Source organism: Neltuma alba, unplaced genomic scaffold (genome assembly GCF_004799145.2).
Source record: "Neltuma alba isolate B1F8T4 unplaced genomic scaffold, ASM479914v2 tig00011445_pilon, whole genome shotgun sequence".
NCBI lineage: Eukaryota > Viridiplantae > Streptophyta > Magnoliopsida > Fabales > Fabaceae > Neltuma > Neltuma alba.
In genome coordinates, this window is record NW_021636126.1 from 228,951 (window position 1) to 251,127 (window position 22,177).

General features: G+C 31.2%; 1 protein-coding gene and 2 long non-coding RNA genes across 4 annotated transcripts; all 3 read right to left on the reverse strand.

Moving 5' to 3' along the window:
* Positions 1-1,434, reverse strand: LOC114713679 (uncharacterized). The gene is made up of 2 exons (XM_028898350.1): positions 1,106-1,434; positions 1-489 (listed from the first exon to the last, which is right to left on the reverse strand). The coding sequence occupies exons 1-2, from the start codon at positions 1,386-1,388 to the stop codon at positions 359-361; spliced, it is 414 nt and encodes a 137-aa protein (XP_028754183.1). The 5' UTR covers positions 1,389-1,434; the 3' UTR covers positions 1-358.
* Positions 1,435-18,681: 17,247 nt separating this feature from the next.
* LOC114713680 (uncharacterized) lies at positions 18,682-20,504 on the reverse strand. Of its 2 annotated transcripts, XR_003737361.1 has the most exons (4): positions 20,480-20,504; positions 19,976-20,109; positions 19,666-19,749; positions 18,682-18,830 (listed from the first exon to the last, which is right to left on the reverse strand). It is a non-coding gene; the product is annotated as an uncharacterized LOC114713680 (long non-coding RNA). The 2 variants fall into 2 exon arrangements; XR_003737360.1 differs by lacking the exon at positions 20,480-20,504 and having other exon boundaries at positions 19,976-20,206.
* Positions 20,505-20,540: 36 nt separating this feature from the next.
* On the reverse strand, positions 20,541-21,956 carry LOC114713682 (uncharacterized). The gene is made up of 3 exons (XR_003737362.1): positions 21,918-21,956; positions 21,436-21,473; positions 20,541-20,672 (listed from the first exon to the last, which is right to left on the reverse strand). It is a non-coding gene; the product is annotated as an uncharacterized LOC114713682 (long non-coding RNA).
* Between the last annotated feature and the right edge of the window lie 221 nt (positions 21,957-22,177).

Genomic DNA, 22,177 nt, shown 5'->3' on the forward strand with positions numbered 1-22,177 from the left:
TATGAAACTTGACTATTGAGCTAAGTATCTTCCAAATTACTTTAACTATTTTTATCAAAGAATCATGAAACACAGTTCACATCATAAAATAATCATATCTTACCCAATTGCAAGGACACATATTTACTACGTTTCTTTAACGGTGAAATAACAGCTAAAATAAGCGAACTTCATGGTGCAACATCACTCTTTTATTCATGTAGTAATAATTAACAAACTTGCAGTAAGGTGTGTGTGTCTGTGTGTGTGTGTGTGTGTGTGTGTGTGTGTGTGTGTGTGTGTGATGCAATTTGGAATTAGATAATTAATTTTGCCTTTTTTCCAGTTACTACTTAACCTTCGACTTCCTTGTTTCTTCTCACCTTCTGCGCTTGGATTGTTCATGATTGTGGTTCATATTTTGTAGTTCAAAACTTCTCCTCAGAGCAGTAATCTCCCTTATATAGTAATGCAGTCGGTCTATCACCAACCCAAGGAATAGACAGAACCCTGCAAAATTGATTATGCCCTTATATTTGCAACCTCAATAGGCTGATGTATATATAATATATGACATATATGAAGGAATGAAAATCATAAATTTGACCATTTGACGAGCTAATGCCACAGTATGAACTAATTCATATTTGAGTATTGTTAGGTTGCGATAAAAATTTCACGATATACAAATATATTTTTACAAAGCATGGTTAAGAGAAATCAAGTTCATTTCATTTGAAGCGTATGAATTTCTTTTGTAATTTTGAAATTTAAAAATTGTGCAGGAGTAATTTATGTTGTCTTTGGCTGTTTTTTGGAGTATATGAATTCTTTCTAAATTATTAAAACTTACACAATTTTTCCTGAAAACGTAAAAGTAAATTCTATTGATTCTCTTTTGAATTTTGATTAGGTCAAAATTACATAAACATCCATGTTGTTTTTAAACGTTAAATTAAAAAAAAAGTTCACTAAGAAAATGAAAAGTGAATTAAAACATAAAAATTAAATTAAATCTCTCCCGAGCTTTCATTGATCTACACAAACATGTATTTATTTCAATTGTCTATAGAACTCCACCTAAGTTTATAAAAATCATTCAAACAAAAGGCGAGTTTGTATTTACCCATAAGAGAAGCTTCCAAGAGACGCTGCGCGATGAGAACTTCATCGGTATGGCCAAGAACGCCGGTCTCGTGAACGCGCTTTTGAATGTTGGTTAACGTATAAAGTGTTGAGCCAAACACCACAAGCATGGTGGCCGCCACCGTCTTGGAGACCAGCCGCCCTCTTCCCTGCTTCAATAAGTCAAGCCCTTTCACCACCAGTTTCCTTATCGGACTCCCAAACGACATCGTCATGACCAACGCCATTTCCACCATCACAAGACCAAACAAAGGCTGTATCATCTTCTCTCTTGCGCCAGAATGTCCTTCAACTGTACTGTGTCAGTTACAATGTATGATGAAGAAGCAGAAGGACGACGAGAGATTGTGAGGGGAAAGTCTTCTCAATATGTTTATATATATTATGTTTTTTTTTTTGGTGCCTACTTTTGAAGTTGACAAAGAATTATATGCTTTGCTTTACTTGAGCCAGTGAGGCAAAAATTCTGGGGAATGAGTAACTGCAACACATTTGGAAAGAATCTATATGTTGTTGCCCACCTAATCAAGGGACGGAGGATACCCGATGGATATACTACGGCTTTTTTTTATTTATTAAAAAAGGGTATTTTTTAGCCAAATATGTGAACCATTGAATTGATTAAGAATTTATAGTTCGCCCCCATATAATTAAAATACCACCTCCGGTCCTTAATATAAGACTTTGTTTGACTTTTATTTTTATTATAAATATAAGACCCACGTCCACTTTGTCTCTCAAATTTATATTTTTTTTTCAAGATAATCCTTTCACTAATGATAGTTCTAGTCAATACACTTGATTAGTAAAGATATTTTAGAAAAAATAACATTTATTTATTACAAATAATTAACTTAACTTATTTCTTTAATCTCCTCAAATTAGTCAACTAACTCTTATAATTAAGACTGAAGATAGTATAATTGATTCATAAACTATGATTTATAAACGAGAGGTAGTATAATTGATCCATAAACTATGATTCGGAAATGATTCATTGTTTTGGGACCAACCTTTTTATGACTTGAGTAATGCTTGTGTAAATCTTGTGTCTGAAAAAACTGAAACTGTTGGAAATGTCCTGAGGCTTTTTGTTGCCCTATTGAAGGCTTATCTTGTCGTATATTTTGTAAATCACGGGTTTCGAATAAACTGGTGCAGATTAAAACTATTTTATGGGCACTGTACGTGTCGTCCAATTGAAGGCTTGAAATGATTAGGCGCTATGCTGCTACTCGACGCTATCAGTTCTCAGGGTCCCACCTACGATGTGTCCCTCCGAGGGGAGAAGATAAAAATTTGTCCGAAAATTTTTGTTCAAAAGTATTGGGCACTCGAAAACTCTTTTTTTTAATGTAAATATACTTCAAAAATTTAAAATCCTAAGTGAAAATGGAGCAAATTTGCTTCTTAGCTGAATTAATTAGTGGGACATATTGAACGCCTGGTCAATTCTGTTCTAAAGGAGGGAACTTTAATTTGTTGTGAGCTCGATACTTTTGACCTCATGGTCTAAGGTTCTAGCCAGTGGAACAAGGTTGGAAGGGTGAAATAAGATAGGTCAGGCTTGGGTAGTTGTACATCATGTACTATGTAGTTAGGTTTTGGAGTTTTATATAAACCACTCCTCTTATCTTTAATATAAAACTCATTTAACTAATTTAATTAGATTAAAAAAGCTAGGTATGTTAGTTAATTATAAAAAATGTGACATATTTTTTCTAAAACATCATAATCATCTTTCTTAATACCCCATTTTCTACTTGATTATGATTGAGGAAGTTTCCATAGGAATAATTTAGAGAAAATTGATAAATATGATAAATGGGTCTTATATTTAAGACTAAAACCAACTTAACAATTGGATCCTATATTAAGGATCGGAGGAGTATAAGTTAAATTATACAAAAATTCCTAGAATTTTAAACAATTTACAATTAATTTCATTAACTTTTAAAAACTCAGTAATGAATTCACCTAAACTTTCATGAATAAATCCCAATCATCAATTATATACCTTTTTATATTATACTTCTGTGTGTTTATAACCTCTTCAAATTTTGAGTTGTATGCACATAAGCTTTCTAAATTTCATAATACACACACATCCAGAGATAAATAATGAAAAAAATTATTAGTATGAGAGTTATATATATATATATATATAAATATATATAAACTTTGATGGGGAAGTCCCTTTGTTACTAATTTCTTAATTAACTAATGCGTCACTATTGTTTCATAACAAAAGATAAATATAAGAATTCGGGGTAATTTGTTGTGAAGTTTTAGAGTCTAAGAAGGTTTTTGTAAATGCTATAAAGTTTAAGGAAGTCATGTGTAATTTCACATACACACATATATTGGGATATTTTATTTAAAGCATGGCCTTCTGTATTGCATATTTCATTTTTTTTTTTCATATCATTTAGATTTGACCTTGAAATTTTTTATATATTCATATGAATTCTCTCATTATATCTTGCTGTGATATTGGTTGTCGTTGAAAAAACTTTAAAAATATCCTTTTCGTTACAATTGATTTATTGTTATAACTAGAGTTGGTATAAAATACGTACCTTTAGTTTTAAATATAAAACCTATTTTATAATGTAAATTATATTATAAAATAAATTTTATATTTAGAATAAGAGGTAGTATAATATTATCATGGCTTGTAAATAGTGTGGATTTTTATAGTTTATTATGAATAGTAATAATAATAATATCTGTATGGATGTTCATATCTTTTTTATTATCTCCAATATCTTACATTATCTCTATATCTCACAATTATCTCTCATTATTGTATAACCTATAGATTTTGTTAAAGATATAAAACTCTGCCTATAAATAGTACACAGAATAAGAAATAAACTCTTTTGTTTCTCAACTCTAGTTCTATATTCTTCTTCTCTACTATTTCTTTAGTTTTATAACAGTTTTTATATTTTTTTATCAATATTATCATTCATTACAGAAAAGTTAATTATTTCGATTGCTGGTGTTTATTAAAATTATTAAGTAATAAAATATTTTTACATGTTATAGTTTTTATGGGGTAAGATTATAACTATATATAGATATTTTCCTTCTATGTATCTTTTCAAGTTTCAAGTACAATAATCACTTTTATTTTTCTAATTTTATTGCACGGAATGTTTGGTGTCAGCTTATCGTTTTGATCATTTGTATGGCTCAAAAAATTACGAAGTTCATTTGTTTTATTTTTGGTCTCTCACTAGATTAATCCTGTTCCCTCTTAAGCACACGTGATGGAATGTCAGATTTTATACTATTATCAATGTTAATATTTATCATAAAAATCATGAAACATAATTTACATCATAAAATAATCATTTTTATAAGATAAAATAAGTATATCTTACAAAATTGCAAGGACACACATTTACTATACTTTCCTCACAGGCATTTATTATACTATTATCTCACGCTTCTTCACAGAGCAGTAATCTCCCTTATGTTTTTGGATAAAGTAATCTTCCTTATTTATATAGTAACGCAGTCGTTCAATCGTCAATCCAAGGAAGAGGGAGAACCCTGCAAAATTGATAGCCCTTTTATATTTGCAAGTTCAATGGCTCATGTATATATACGACATAAGTGAAGGGATGATAATCATAAATTTGACCATTTAATCATAAATCATGTCTTTTACAAGGGTATGATTTACTTTTTAAATTTTGAAATTAAAAAAAAATCTTGTATGAGTGATTTATAGAGTCGCCTATGGCTATTTTTTTTGATGTACATGCGTGTGTTTCTTTTAAAATTTTGAAATCGAATATTTTTCGAAAAACAAAAAATTAAATTATATATTGACTCTCTTTTGAATTTTAATTATATATCAAAATTGCATAAACATGAACGTTATTTTTAAAACTTAAGATAAATTGTTTACACAGAAATGAAAAGTAAAATATGCAAACCTGTGACGAGTTTTAATTATGCAAAATTTCTAAAGAACTACTCTATGAAAGTGTTATAAACCATAATACTCCTTCTAGTCTTAATATACAAGAGGTAGTTATGAGATCTATTTTGGTCATAAATATGATAAATTAATTCACATTATCTTTTAAATTTATATTTTCTTCTTATTTATCTTTGTTAATTATACATATTAAGATGTTCCATTAGGTGGTAGTTTTAATGCAAATAATTAAAAAAATACTTAAAAAATCAACAAACATATTTTTTAAACAACTAAATTAATTTCTTAATTTGTATATATTACTAATCTAATTCTTATATTTAAAACCGGAGAAATATTGTTATGTGGGGAGAAAAACAAACAAACAAATTTGTTTACCCATGAGAAAAGCTTCCAAGAGAAGTTGAGCTTTGAGAACTTCATTGGTATGGCTAAGAACAACAGTTTTGCTAACGAGCTCTTGAATATAATGTTGGTTAACGTATAAAGCCTCCAGCCAAACACCGCAAGCATGGCGGCTGCCACTGTCTTGGTGACCAACGGCCCTCTTCGCTGCTTCAATAAGTCAAGCCCCCTCACCACCACTTTCCTAATCGAACTACCAAATGACATCGTCATGATCAACACCATTTCCACCATCACAAGATCAAACAAAGGCGGTATCATCTCACCTATGATGAAAAAGGAGAAGAACCACAAGAGATTATATTGTGAAAAGTGAAGTCTTATAAATATGTTTATATATACTGTCTTGTGTTCTTAATATAGAAGCTAGTTGAGAAATGGATTTAGCATAAAATATAAGATCTCAATATACTTTATCTCTTAAATTTATAATTTTTTTCCTCAAAGTATATATCTCCATTAATTGTACAGATCAAGGGAGTTTCCACTAAAAGGTAGTTTCAATGAATATGATTAAATATGGTAGTTTAAAGAAGGCTACACACATTTATAATATATAACTAATTTAATTGATTTTTTTAATATCTTCAAATTAGTTATCTAGCATTCCTATCAAGAATCGGAGCTACTATTATGTTTCTTTTAGGACAGCTTTTGAGGTTGCAAAGAATTATATGATTTGCTTTACGTGAGCTACTGAGGCAGACGCTTTGAGCAAGCTAAATAACTGTGCGCAACACGTTTGAAAAGAATCTATACATTGCCCACCTACTTGAGAAAAGTAGGATAGCCGATGGATATATGATTTTTTTTATTAAAAAAATAAATAAGTTTTTTTAGGGCAATCATTTTGAGCCAAATTCGGGAAGCATTGAATCGATTAGAAGTTTATAGCTGGCTCCCATGTATATAATTGAAATATAATTGATTTGTAAACTATGATTTGGAAATGATTAATTCTCTTCTTCTTCTTTTTTAACGAAATGATTCATTGTTTTGGGATAACCTTTATCACTTGTGTCATACTTGTATAAACATGAAGTTTGATTTTGGAACTTTGGAAACCATTGAGAATGCATTATTTGAAGGAATTGAAACTGTTGGAAATGTCCTGCAACTGTTGTTAGCCAATTGAAGGCTTATCCTTTCATATGTTTGTAAATAGCTAGTTTTGGATAAATTGGTACTGATGTTTTAAGGCCATTATTCTCCAATTGAGTGCCTGAAATGATGTTACTACGTTTTTTATAACATTTAATGGATGTGATGTGTTGGAGTCTCTTTATATGTATTTTAAAGGATACTTGAAATTTTAACAAACCCTTTTTATTTTTAGTTCCATTGATTACATGTTATATCACTTATTAATTAAGTAATTTTCTCTCACTTGTTTTTTCTACCCATTCTCTTTCTTACACATACACTCTCTCTAAATACTAAAAAATAATATTACCTCTGGCCATTAATATAAGATCTAAATAATTAATTTGAAAAAAATTAAAAAAACTAATTAAACTAGTTATTTAATTCTTTTTTATCATAGTTAACATTTCTTGTGAATCAAGGTTCTTTTATAACTATTGTAGTCTTTTCAAATGTTTTACTTGTTTGTTGCCAAAATTTCAAATTTTTCATTGAGTTTCTTTTCTATTACGGTTAGTATCATTTAACTGTGACTTAAAGGTTAGTAATTTGTTTAGTAAAATTATTGTTACAATTTAGTCCATCCATTGTTACAAAGAGGATTAATGGGGGAGGGAGAGAGCATGGGACTCCCGAGGATGGCATCCGGAATAAATGGGACTCACAAAAAGGTAAAATAACAGACATTTGCTATAATTAGTAGAGATGGAATGTTTGCCCTTGTTTTGAAAAGTTTCTGAAATACTTTTGCTTCCAAGATTTGTTTGTGATGCCTGATTCTCTTTCTTGTAATGATGATGGGTATATTTATCTCTTTGCCCTTTTATATTTAGAACAAAAATAGTGTTATATTATGCATGGCTTGTAAATAGTAATAGTGTGGATTTTTATAGCCTGCTTTATATTTTTTATCATTATTATCATTCATTACACAGGTTAATTCTTTCGATTGCTGATGTTTATTAAAATTAATAAATCAAGTAATTATTAAATAAAATATTTTTATATGTTATAATTTTTATGATGCAAGATAATCCTATATATATTCCTCCTATGTACGTTTTCAAGTTTCAGGTACAATAATCATTTTTATTTTTCTAATTTTATTGTATGGAATGTTTGGTGTCAACTTAATCATTGATCAATTTTATGACTAAAAAAACTATCAAGTTTTAATTATATTATTTTTTGTTTCATTTTTGGTCTCTAATTAGATTATATTAATCCTGTTCCCCCTTAATAAGCACACGTGATGGAATGTCATATTTTATCCTATTATCAATATTAATATTATTTTTTATCATAAAAATCATGAAACATAATTTACATCATAAAATAATCATTTTTTATAAGATAAAATAATTATGTCTTACACAATTGCAAGGACACACATTTATTATACGTTCCTCACATTTACTTGCTCGCAATTCTGCATTAATGGTGGACCAGCAGCACAAGCTTAGGCGGTTGTGCAACATCAGCATATCTAGTTCCAAGCTTCTCCACAGAGCAGTAATCTCCTTTATGTTTGTTTTTGGATAAAGTAATCTTCCTCATTTATATAGTAATGAAGTCCTTCAAACGTCAATCCAAGGAAAAGGGAGAACTTTGCAAAATTGATAGCCCTTATGTGTTTGCAAGTTCAATAGGCTCATGTATATAAATGACATATATGAAGGAATGATAATCATAAATTTGACCATCTAACCATAGATCATGCCTTTTTGAAGTACATGATTTACTTTTAAATTTTGAAATTAAAAAAATTGTGTATGGGTGATTTATGGAGTTGCTTTTGGCTATTTTATGCATGAGTTTCTTTTAGAGTTTTGAAACTTAATAATTTTTTAAATATGAAAAAGTAAATTATATTGGCTCTCTTTTGAATTTTGATTATATCAAAATTGCATAAACATCCATGTTATTTTTAAAACAAGATAAGGTGCTTATTTTGGAAGTATCTACGAAGCAGCACCAAGCACCTGAAAGTTTTTTTTGGTTCTTATATGCCCTGAATGTTTATTTTCGTAGCAAAAATACCTTGATCATTATTTAACGTTAAATTTGACTGTTAAATTATGTGGTTTGACTTGTGTCTTTAAGTAACCGCAACACGTTTGAAAAGAATCTATATGTTGTTGCCCCCTAGTCAAGGGACATAGGATACCTAATGGATATACTATGGCCTTTTTTATTTAGTAAAAAAGAGTATTTTTAGGGTAAAGCTTTTTTTTCTTTTTTTCTTTTTGGCCAAATATGTGAACCATTGAATTGATTGGGAGTTTATAGATGGCTCCTATGTATAATTGATTCATAAACTATGAATTTATAGGTGGCTCCTATGTATAATTGATTCATAAACTATGATATGAAAATGATTCATTGTCTTGGGACCAATTATGACTTGAGTAATACTTGTGTAAACATGAAATTAAAATTTTTGAACTTTGGAAACTGCTGAAAATCTTGTGTTTGAAGAAATTGAAACTACTGGAAATGTCGTGAAGCTTTTTGTTGCCCAATTGAAGGCTTATCTTTTCTTATATCTTGTAAATCACGTGTTTTGAATAAACTGGTACATTTTCAGGCCCCAAAAAAAAAAAAACTGGTACATATTAAAACTATTTTATGGGCACTATCGTCCAATTGATGAGGGCTTGAAATGGTTTTGTTCAGTTTTTTATAGCATGTTTATATGGACATGATATGCTGGAAACCCCTGACCCTTGATCTGAATTTAAAAGTTTTTCTTACATTCTCGTGTACAAAATTAAAGTTATATATGAATTGCACTGGAAGTACTATGATTATATGTTAATCTTTTTAAGCACGCATGCTTGTATGAGAAAAGTATTTTTATTATTGTGATAAACCATCGGGATTGCGGTTGGCTGGAGTTGATGAAATGGTTATATGCTACTATTATGTGCTATGCTGCTACTTGACACGATTAGTTCTCAAGGTCCCACCAACGATGTGTCCCTTCTGCTGGGTTTCTTGAAGGGCTACAGTGTAAATTTGTTATATAAGTTTTTGTTTCAGAGTGTTGGGCATCTGAAAATTTTTGTGGATCCAAATTAAATTTGTCCCCTAAATTTAAAATCGTAGTGATTTTGTCCTCTTCCATTTAAAAATTAACACTGAACATTAATATTTTTAATAGTAGGGAGTAAAATTGCTATTATTTTAAACTTTTAAGACAAGTTTGTGATTAAAAAAACTTTTGGGTGCTCAGAGCTCCTAAATGAAAACTTTTAAAATAAATTTCTACCTTAACTTTATATTGAATTAATTAGTGGGACATGTTCAACATCTCCTTAATATAATTGTGTTCTAAGGGAGAGAAGTCTCCGCTAACTCGTTGTGAATTCTAAAGTAATTTTGTTCCAAAGGAGAGCAGCCACTAACGTCTTGTGAGTTCTATACCTTTGACTGAGTGTACCTCATGGTCCAAGGTTCTAATTAGTGGGACAAAGTTGGAAAGGTGTAATGAGATAGGTCAGGCTTGGGTAGTTCTGCATCATGTATTATGTTACTATGATTTAATTTGGAGTTTTTTGTAAACTGTAAGTTAAATTACACAAAACTTTCCAGAACTTTGAACAATATACAAATAATTTCATTAACTGCTGAAAACTTAGTAATGGATTCACCCAAACTTTCAAGAATAAATCCCAATCATGAATTATACACCTTTTTAAATTATATTTTTTTGTATGTTTATAACCTCTTCAGACTGAGTTGCGCATATAAGCTTCCTAAATGTTATAGTGCACGCCCACACAAAGATAAATAATGAACAAAACTATTAGTACGAGAGTTTTATATATATATTTTGATGGGAAATCAGTTCCTTTGTTAATTACTACTTTCTTAATTAACTAATGCGTAATTACTGTTTCATAAAAAAATATAAGAATCTGGGGGAATCTGTTGTAAAGTTTTAAAGTCCGAGAAGGTTTTTGTAAATGAAACACAAAGTTTAAGGGATGTGTAATTTCGCACAGCTTTATCTACTTTGGAAGTTGGAGAATATTTATCATCCATCAGGAGGATTTCTTGTGGTAAAAGTTACATTCATTTTGATTATGAAGTTACATATTTCATATTTTCACGTTATTTAGATTTGACTTACAAAATTTTTCATATATTTAGATAAATTCACGTATTATGTCTGCTGTAAATATTGGTTGTCATTGAGAAAAAATATAAAAATCTCCTTTTCATTGAACTTCTATCCTTGATTTTAAATATAAAATCTACTTTACAGTGCAGATTAGACTATAAAATGAATTTTATAGTTAGAACCAGGGGTAATATTATCTTATGCATGGCTGGTAAATAGTGTGGATTTTTATAGTTTTTTAATCATTATTATCATTCACCATGTAAAAGTAAATTCTTTCGATTGCTGATGTTTATTAAAATCACTAAGTCAAGTAATTATCAAATAAAATATTTTTACATGTCATAAATTTTATGACTTAATATAATTAACATTATCGCTATATATAATTTAATTAACGTTATCACTATATATATTTTCCTTCTATGTATCTTTTCAAGTTTCTAGTACAATAATCATTTTTATTTTTCTAATTTTATTGTATGCAATATTTGGTGTCAGCTTAATTATTGATCAATTTTATGACTGAAAAAATTATGAACTTTTCATTATCTTGCTTTTTATTTTTATTTTTGGCCGGTCAATGTCATATTTTATACTATTATTAACATTAATATTATTTTTTATCATAAAATAATGAAACATAATTTAATCATAAAATAATCATTTTTGTAAGATAAAATAATTATATCTCACACGATTGCAAGGACACATTTACTATACGTTCCTCACTTTTTTTTTTTGGTCTGCAATCTTGCATTAATGATGAAGTAACAGCTAAATTTCTACATTAATGCTTTTATTACAAAAGTGTGGCGTAACAGTAGCAGGCTCAGGCGCCGGCCGCCGTGGTTCAACTTCAACCTTAGCATATCTATTTCCAAGCTTCTCCACAGAGCAGTAATCTCCCTTCTTCTTTTTTTTTTTTTTTGGGATAAAGTAATCTTCCTTATTTATATGGTAATGAAATCGTTCAATCATGAATCCAAGGAAAAGGGAGAACCCTGCAAAATTGATAGCCCTTGTATATTTGCAAGTTCAACAGGCTTATGTATAGATATGACATATATGAAGGAATGATAATCATAAAATTGACCATTTAATCATAAATCATGTCTTTTTGAAGCACATGATTTACCTTTTAAATTTTGAAATTAAAAAAAAAAAATTGTGTATGTGTGATTTATAGAGTTGTGTTTGGCTGTTTTTTTTATGTACGCGTTTCTTTTAAAATTCTGAAACTTAATAATTTTTTAAAAATGAAAAAGGAAATTATAGTAGGATTGACTCTCTTTTTGAATATTGATTATATCAAAATTGCATAAACATCCACGTTATTTTCAAAACTTAAGAAAAATTGTTTACAAAGACATGAAAAGTAAAATATACAAACCTCTCATGAGTTTTAATTAAACTACACATTTTTTTTAAAAAAAATTATAAAGAACTCTGAAAGTTTTATAAACCGTAAACTCCCTCCAGCCCTAATACGCAAGAGGCAGTTATAAGATCTATTTTGGTCATAAATATGAGAAATAGATTTACTTTGTCTTTTAAATTTATAATTTTTTAATTTATCTCTGTTAATTATATATATTAAGGATTCCACGAAATAGTAGTTTTAATACAAATTATTAAAAAAATATTTTAGAAAAAATCAACACATATATGTTTTAAATTAATTTGTATAAATTATTAATTTAATTCTTATATTTAGAGCCAGAAAAATATTGTTATGTGGGCAGAAAAACTTAGACAAACAAAGGCAATTTGCTTACCCATGAGAGAAGCTTCCAAGAGAAGTTGAGCTTTGAGAACTTCATCAATAAGGCTAAGAACAGCAGTTTCGTGAACAAGCTTTTGAATGTTGGTTACGGTATAAAGCCTCCAGCCAAACACCGCAAGCATGGCAGCAGCCGCCGTCTTGGTGACCAACGGCCCTCTTCCCTGCTTCAAGAAGTCAAGCCCATGCACCACCACTTTCCTGATTGAACTACCAAACGACATCGTAATGACCAACGCCATTTCCACCATCACAAGACCAAACAACCGTGGTATCATCGTCTCCCTTGCACCAGAATGCACTTCAACTATACCGTGTCAATCATAGTGTATGATGAAAAAAAAAGAAGAGCGACGAGAGATATTATATTGTGAAAGGAGGAAGTCTTCTAGATATCTTTATATATGCTATCTTTTGTTTTTAATATAGGAGCTAGCAAGGTTTGAATTGATTAGCTTTAACTATAAGATCTCAATATACTTTGTCTCCTAAACTTATAACTTTTTTTCTCAAAGTATATATCCCTAGTGATTGTGCATATTAATGGGATTTTCATTAAGAGGTAGTTTAATTCAATGCGATGTTTAGTATATAGCTAATTTAATTAGCTTTTTAATATCTTAAAATTAATTATATAACTCTTATATCAAGAATCAGAGTTACTATTGTGTCCTTTTTGGGTCAGCTTTTGAAAAGGAATATATGCCGTGCTTTACGCAAGCTCGTGAGGTAGAGATACTGAGGAAGTAACTGTACGCAACACGTTTGTAAAGAATCTATATGTTTTTTTTTTTGACCGGAGTAAAGAATCTATATGTTGCCCACCTAGTTGGGGGAAATAGGATACCCAGTGGATATATGATGATTTTAAAAAAGTATATTTTTAGGGTAACCATTTTCGGCCCAATTTGGGAACCATTGGATCGATTAGACGTTCATAGTTGGCTCCAATGTATAATTGAAATATAATTAATTTATAAATTATGATTTGGAAACGATTAATTCCTTTTTTTTTTAACGAAATGATTCATTGTTTTGGGATAACCTTTATCACTTGTGTCATATTTGTATAAAGATGAAGTTTGATTTTTTGGACCAAAAAAAAAGAAGTTTGATTTTGGAAGTTTGGGAACCATTGAAAATCTTGTCTTTGGAGGAGTTAATACTTCAGGAAATGTCCTGAGACTGTTACCCAATTGAAGCCTTACCCTTTCCTATGTTTGTAAATAACGAGTTTTGGGTGAACCGGTACCGACTAAACTGTTTTAAGGCCATGTTGTCCGATTGAGCGCTTGAAATGATTTTGTTAAGTTTTTAATAACATGTAATGGATTTGATGCGTTGGAATCTCTTTAATTTGGCTAAAGTATTTTTTTTATCCTTTAATTTTATGTAAGGTTTCACTTTAGTCCCTTAACTTTAAAAAGTATATTTAGTGCTTAAACCCTAAAATGATTAGTCTTAAATGATAATTGTTTTGTAACAATCAGGATTGTTTTAAAAATTAAACCTAATATTATAGTATTTAGTGATGTTTTATTAATATTTAAGCGCTCAATATCATCTTTTCTGTTAATGATTTTAGGGTGAGAGGATTAAAAGTTTACTTTTTAAAATTTAAAAACCAAAATAAAACGTTATGTAAAGTTATATAAAATTAAAGGATCTAAAGTATACTTTAGCCTTATATGAATTTTAAAGGATATTTGAAATTTTAACAAACTTTTTTTAAATTTTTACTTCCATTCATTATATGTTATATTATTGTATTAATCAAGCAATTTTCTCTCACTTCTTTTTCCTACCCATTCTCTTTCTTATACTCTCTCGTCCTAAATACTGAAAAATAATACCACCCTCAGTTCTTATTATAAGAGTTAGATATTTAATTTGAAAAAAAATAGTTAAATGAGAGGAGGAGGAGAGATAATATTTAAGAAGGTGATGTGTAATATTACAAAATGGGGCAAAAGCTCGAACACTAACTAAAACAGAATGCTTCTAGGCTTGGCAATGCCTGAATTGTCCTTATGCAACAAACTGCTTAAACCCTCAGTGGCTCAAACAATACTTGGATGACATTTGTTTGAAGGAAGCTCTACTTTGCTGGCCAATCTGCTGCCTCATTGCTTTCTCCTAAAACATGTCGAAGTTTAACCTCCCATCTTCCAGAAAGCAAGGTCTTGGTTGGTTCAACAATCTGCTATTCCCCTCCCTCCCTTTCAGAAGACCATCGAGTTTATTAATCACGGACTTTGAGTTAGACTCAATAACCACAGGTGTCCCTTGGATATTTTGCAAAAGCATGGCCCACTCAACAAGCCCCATTCCTCAGCCTCCTATACACAAGTTCGTCCTACTCTTCTTAAGAAACCACCCAACCATCGACCCCCATGATTCTAGAAAACCGCTCCACAACCTGTGACTAGAGATGGGAATATCGGCAGGTCTGGCCTTGTTTAAAAAGGCTAACCCTATAAGACTAAAATTTAAAAAATACTCCAATTTGTTAGATCTGGTCCTTAAACTAACGGATTCAGATCGACCCTCGGGTTTTTAGCCTGTTTAAGAAAAAATATTATTTTTTATATTTCTCATATTTCTCACTTTTTTTTATCAAAAAATAAAAACAAACCAATAAAATTATTAATAAAAGATATAAATATGAATAAAATAAAGTCACAAATACAAAATATCATCATATCTAAATATCTATCAACATCCAAAAATATCTAAAATATCCATCAATAAGACAACAATATTCAAAAGTTCCATGCATCAATAGTACAAATGTGTAATAGACAAATACTATCATTAATTTTTTGAAACATTATCATCCTTATAATCAATTGCTCTTATTTTGTAGCAAAAAATCAAGTTTTTCTTCTTTATAGAAATTTTACTTTTAAATTTTATAGTCTAACTATTATTTTACTTTAATTTGAGAAGTACTGTTGTTGAAATTCATAAATTTCTAATTCAAATTATAGGATTACAAATTATATAAGTATAAAAATACTCTCTTATCAAATATATATAATTTAAAAATATCAACACATATCATATAAATCAAATCATTATTAATATCTAAATTAACCCATGTTTTAAAATTTAATTGGAAAAACTATTGTCTTAAACCAAATAAATCAAGCCATTCTGTGAAATTTAATTTCAAAATGATAATAATAACTAAGTATTCAAAATATCATTAGCAATGTAAAAAAAAATTAATAATATTAGAATTACAAAAAAAATTTGAAAAAAAATTATAAAAAAGCCTAAACGGGCCGGCCAATTTAAACCCTTGGCCTTATAAGGCTAGCCTTTTTAAGTCTGTTTTTCATTTATAGAGAAAAATTCCAAACTCGGTCCTCACAATTTTCAAGCGTAAACAAGCTCAACACATTTTCCTGCTCTACTTATGACCATTGTTCTCTTTTCTATAGCGACATCAATGTTTAATTTGATCCATCCTTCATCTGGTATGTCCCACCTAGTATTAATTATGATGTCCATCCTACCTGAGTCCTCCACTTTAAAGCCTTCTGCATTTTCCTTCTCGTAATTTCTCACAACCATATTTAGATCCCCTGTCCTCTATCTTTCTTCTCCAAACAAAGTATTATTCCCCAGCACCAAAGAAACCAATAGCAAACAACAAACTTGAGGTGCCAATCACACTACCACCCTCGTTTCTTAGAAGATTCTGTATAAACCACTTGTGCAAAGGAAGAGAGAAAAAATTCACCCAAGCTTTCCTCCCTACTAACTACTTCCAAATCTTTGAGGCCACATCACAATCACATAAGATATGCAAAACATCTTCCTCAGCTCTATTGCAGACCCTACACATTGGAGAAGTACCAAGTATTGTTTCTCTTTTAATAGAGGCAAGGAGGCCCCCACTCATAGCCATCCACAAGAATACCTAAACACGTTTACACTACAAGAAAATCTTGAAGTAGCAGCGGAACATTTCTAGCGGTTCAACAAAACCGCTAGAAATTCCAAATATTTCTAGCGGTTTCTATAAAAACCGCTGCAAAATTCAGACGGTTTGACCATTGCCCGCACATTTCTAGCGGTTACCACCTAACTGCTAGAAAATTAGAGCTAGAAAATTCCCCGGGCTTTGGCGGGAACTTGGCGCCAAATTTGCAGCGTTTACTTTCTAGCGGTTCAGGCCAATAAACCGCTAGACACCGAAAAATTCTAGCGGTTGATGCATGAACCGCTAGAAATTTCTAGCGGTTCTGCGCCGAACCGCCAGAATTTCTAGCGGTTCTGCGCCGAACCGCCAGAATTTCTAGCGGTTCTGCGCCGAACCGCCAGAATTTCTAGCGGTTCTGCGCCGAACCGCCAGAATTTCTAGCGGTTCTGCGCCGAACCGCTAGGAATTGCTAGCGGTTTGGACCGAACCGCTAGCCAATTCCCGAGGCACATGTGACCGTTGGGAATTCCTAGCGGTTCGGCCCAAAACCGCTAGAAATTTCTAGCGGTTTGGACCGAACCGCTAGGAATTCTCGGTCTATATATACTCCCCCACACTCTCACTTCTTCAATCGTTCTGGAAGCGAAGCTCTGCTGAATTTTCTCCACAAACATATTCGAGTTCTGATTCAGTTGCAGATCCTTATTTTCAGGTAAAAATAGTAATTTATTGATAAATAATTTTTATTTTATGTTTTATTTTTTATTTTATTATGTTGTAGTTTATAAATAATTTTTCTTTTTATTTCATTTATAAATAATTACTATTTGTTGTTATTAGGATGACTCGTCGACACGGGAAAGACCCAGTTGATCCTGAGAGAGCTGGACCCAGTGAGGTTCATCATGATGCTGGTGAGCCATTCCCCAGCATTCATGACTACGATCTCAGCGAGGAGGATATCCTCAGTTTTATGGAGCAGGATGATGTTGAGCGGACTGAGGAGGCTCATTTTACTGGGGATGAGCAACCCCATGCTGATGCTGATGCTGCTGACGAGGAGGAGGAGGAGGAGCAGGATCAGGGGAATGAGTATCCCCAGGCTGCGCAGCGTCCTGCTCCGAGACGTCAGGCTGGTTATGAGGTGGAATTTGTCGGTAAGTATTTATTTAACTTTTTAAAGTTTTGATCAGTATTTAATTTATATAGAAATTGTATTAATTTATTGATATATAATTTATTTCTTAATTAAACTAGATTGTGTTTCCCCGTGCGATGCACGGGGAGCATACAATTTACAATTTCATGCAATTGAAATGTATTCGACAATAAAACATCACAATAAATAAGACCTACTATGGATTCCGTATTTTATAAGTTTATAAAGTTACATACCTTTTCATAAGTTACATATATTTTAAACTCACATTTCAACATATTGAGAGGTCATCGATGCTGCAGCCGGTACTGTCTTGTTAGAAAGGAGCTTTGGATAGTGATGGGTGATTTGAAAAAGGAAAATTTTAGGTCAAGTCTCTTATTTTTATTATGTCAAGTTCTCTAAGAAAACAAAGTTATGTAATTATTTTTGTTTCATTTGAATTTATAATTAAATGCTATTAAATGTTAATATCTCAAAAATAAGATACCTGATCATATATGATTAATAACTTGATATAACATATAAGTAATTTAATATAAGTATTGTCCATTTAAAAATATATACAAATATAGTTGAGCTAAAATCTTTTATGCTGTTATATAAATAAATATAATGCTGATTGAATTAATGCGCATGCACTGTGTTCTGTTATGGACATATGCCACCACATTTAGTCTTGCATTTCTTTTCAAAATGTATTTGATTGACATTGAGCCACGCAAGTCCTCTAAAAATCTATTAGGCTTAGTTGCATTATTAACAGGATCATGTATATGTTCATTGGAAAGTTGGACAATTGGATAAGAATTAGGATTCATTTTGTTACATATGAAAGCAAGAAAGGAGGAGAATATTAATTTAATTTTATACTGTAATTTTTTTATTGATAATATGTCATTAATTCAGAATTATAATCTACATTCAATTAACTGATTATTAATTTTTTTTCGTGTCCATCCTCCCGCCTCAAATCCAAATGCACAACGGTAAAAGTAAAATGGGGTTGTTATTCATACTAACCACTAAATTGTTATTCTTCATGTGACATTTATATTCCAAATTAGCTTTCTGTTACAGAACTTCTGCAAAGTAAGGACATATCCATCTTTCATATTATGTTACACATGGACCCACGGTTTCCTCCTAAATGTTGCATCTCCAAACTGCACACAGCACATGACTTTATCCTTCGTGTTTTGTCTGCAGAGTCAAACTTATATCTCCAAGACGGTTAGGCAAGAATATATAAAACAAAATCGGCAACAAAGTCACATATCACCAAATGACTAACCCAGAAATATTTTGCATGAGTCCTTCAAAATATCTTGGAAAGGAAAGCTTCTAACCAAATATATATTTTTTTTATGCGGCCTCTGCATCATCAATAGAGAAATTATCAAAATGCATCTTCTCTAAGAGAAGATGATGGACAAACAACGTTGGAAAAAGGAGGGTTCAGAAATGCCTACAAACACAAGAAACATCTTTTGAAATCATGGCTACTCAAACCTATGGAAGATATAGCATAGCTTTTCTGGGCAACCTGTATATATCAATTACGAGTCCTTCACCACCAACTCGATACACAAGAAAAAAGCTGCAGATGATATATGCATGACAGAAGCTTAGATAGGCATTGGAAGAGGGGGGGAACCGGAATCATGTCCATGCTGCAAGCAAGATTTTAAAATTTAAATCACAAGTAAATACTTCAGATTTTATAATATCATGAATGTCTGTACCTCCACCATATAGAATAAAGTGCATATTTAGTTTTACACTTAAAACTATCAAACTATAATTATGATCATTTTTAACATCGAACCAAATATATCATGAAACTATTACTCCACATATCAAGCTATCCTTTACAACTTTAGCTGACTGAATTTGTACTGAAGAGTAGAGTTAATTGAATGTTTTTAAACTTGTCAAGCTTTGATAATAATGAAAATCTGATCACTGAGATAAGTAAACAACTAATTAACTTTTTAACTTTTCAAAAATTAATCATTAAAATAACAATCATACATACCTAACCCAAGCATATATCTGCTACCCACCATCATTTCAAATGGACATAAGCAAGAGATCATATTCAAAAAATTATTCATGTTTCCTGGGGATAAACAGTAGTAAACTAAAATATAAGGAAATGAACTGAGAATACACCGATAAATAAACATTCAAATGCCAAAAAGAATAAGTGCTTCACTTCCTTTTTGTTAGGAGAAAGCATAGGCTACACAGCCAGGACAATGCATAAAAGTGAAAAAAGATTCGATAATCAATCACAAATGCTCAAGAGTCAATTTCAACTTTATTCTCCATATTTCTCCAATGACCTTTTTAGGAGAGGGATCATCTGGCGCCTTGTCTTGCTGTCCGAAAGTGAAGTATAGTCATCCATTCCAAAATCCAACTAAAGTGCTTTTCACACGGTAAGTTAACTTCCCAATCACTGACTGCGTCTGCAAAACTGACAAAACAATGCAATTAAACAAAAACTAACAACAGAGTATGATGCTCTCTAACTTGCAATTAGAGTCTGTGGTTTCTATCTCTCCCCGCAGAATATAAACTCAAAAAAAGTACAGGTGTCCTAAAACTATATTTAAACAAAACAGGGACTGTAATAAGTACATCCTAGTTTATTTAAACAAAAGTTGACAACGGAGCATGTTGGTCTCCCCCTTGCAAGCTAGATCCTAGTGCCAGATGAAGATACCCAAAAAATACTAAAATGAGCACTAAATAGATGAAGGAATATATACATTCGTAACAAATATTAACACATACGCAGACACTAAATATATTTCCAAAGTGCTCTATAAGAGAGCAGTCAATACCAGAGTATTCAAGTTAAACTGCATTGCTTCTCCTTTTCAAACAATCTTTTTGGTCTGTTGTGCCTCCAACAATAACTATAGGATTGTTCACAAGCACCCAAGCAAATTCAATGTGTGAGTTCTATTTTGGCATGGGAGGCATCACTTTCCACTTTGTCTCATCATCCAGCATGTAAAAATCAGTATTCACCGCCTAAGCTAGCAGTATAAAATGAATCAGTGAGCCAAACTTTGGAATGGATGGAAATGTGGTTAATTGCAATTTATAATGGTTAAACATTACAAGGAGGTCAATCATGTATAGTATCCATTCTCTCTGGAGAAGAGAAAAAACAAACCAATGCATGCACTGGGTTTACCAATTATCACCATAAGATCAAATGGGGAGGAAAAAACAGAGGGTTTTGCCCACAGCTTACCTCTAGTATGCATGAACACTTGAAGATAGGTGGGCCAAGTTTGGCCATAAAATCACCTTCCTGACCACCAATAACATAAATTCCAATCATAAACCATGACACAAGCCCTAAAAGAAGAGAAGAGAGCAGACTTACATTTAAACATAAATAATTTCCTGAGAAGATTTGTCAAAAGGTAACTGCCTTTTATCAATTCTCACATCCACAATTAAACTGCATACAAGTTTACATTAGAACCCAAAAACCCGTAAAATGGTTAAAGACTTTGCAATCATTTTTTAAAAAATTTCTCCAAAATCTTGAAAATAAAAGGAAATAAACACTTTTTCATACATACCAAGTATTATTGCATGATATCAGCGTATTATTGATGGAAAGTAATAGCAAGTTTAACAATGACATCTTATATTATGAAAATGTGGTCAAAGCATTGAGTTTCTTACCTGAAGTGCAGTAGAAAAACAAACTCAAAACTACATAAAATGAAAAGGAAAGAAATTGTACATACTAAAATACATTTTGGAAGAAAGCATTTACCTCCACAACTTCAACTCCATAAAAGAGATCAAAGGTTTCTATTAAAACCCCATGGAAATAGACAAATTACTGTTAAATGATACTAATACATTCCCTATAAGTCATACTAAGTTTTCCAGAACACCCTCACCATGCTAAAATCATACGGACAAACCAACCCAACGAAATTAATATATGGAGCCATCAAGAATGAGCTTTAGAATCAATGGGAATAATTTCTAATACCAAACATAGATATGTATCTTCAACAAAATCGAAGTCATAGAAATGTGAAGAATCAAACATTATGAATACCCTCATCCTTGAGCAAAGTATCTTAGTTGAGCAATGGACTCTTCCCCCATTGTTCTTCCCTTACACAAACCAACACATTCAGACTTTTACTCTTGAGTTATTCACCGAATCACCGCCAACATTTTACTCGGCTAGAAGAGAGAGAAACAAATGAAAAATATTGCAACCATAGATCTAAGCCGGCTTACCGATTGAAGAGCTTTAATAGCCTCCTGTTAAAAATAGAAAATCCCCCTGTGAATGACTGTTCATAAACACAGTGAGATCTGCCCACAGTCTGTCCAATTAAAATTTTGAGAAAAACGAAAAGAATAGATCTTGAGAATCATCATGAGAAAGAGGGTTGGAAGGTAAAAATGATAACCTTGACAAACATAAACAAATCTGTCTCAAACTCCCCACGGCTACTGGCTTCTCATAAAGACCATGGAAAAGGAACCAATGGCTA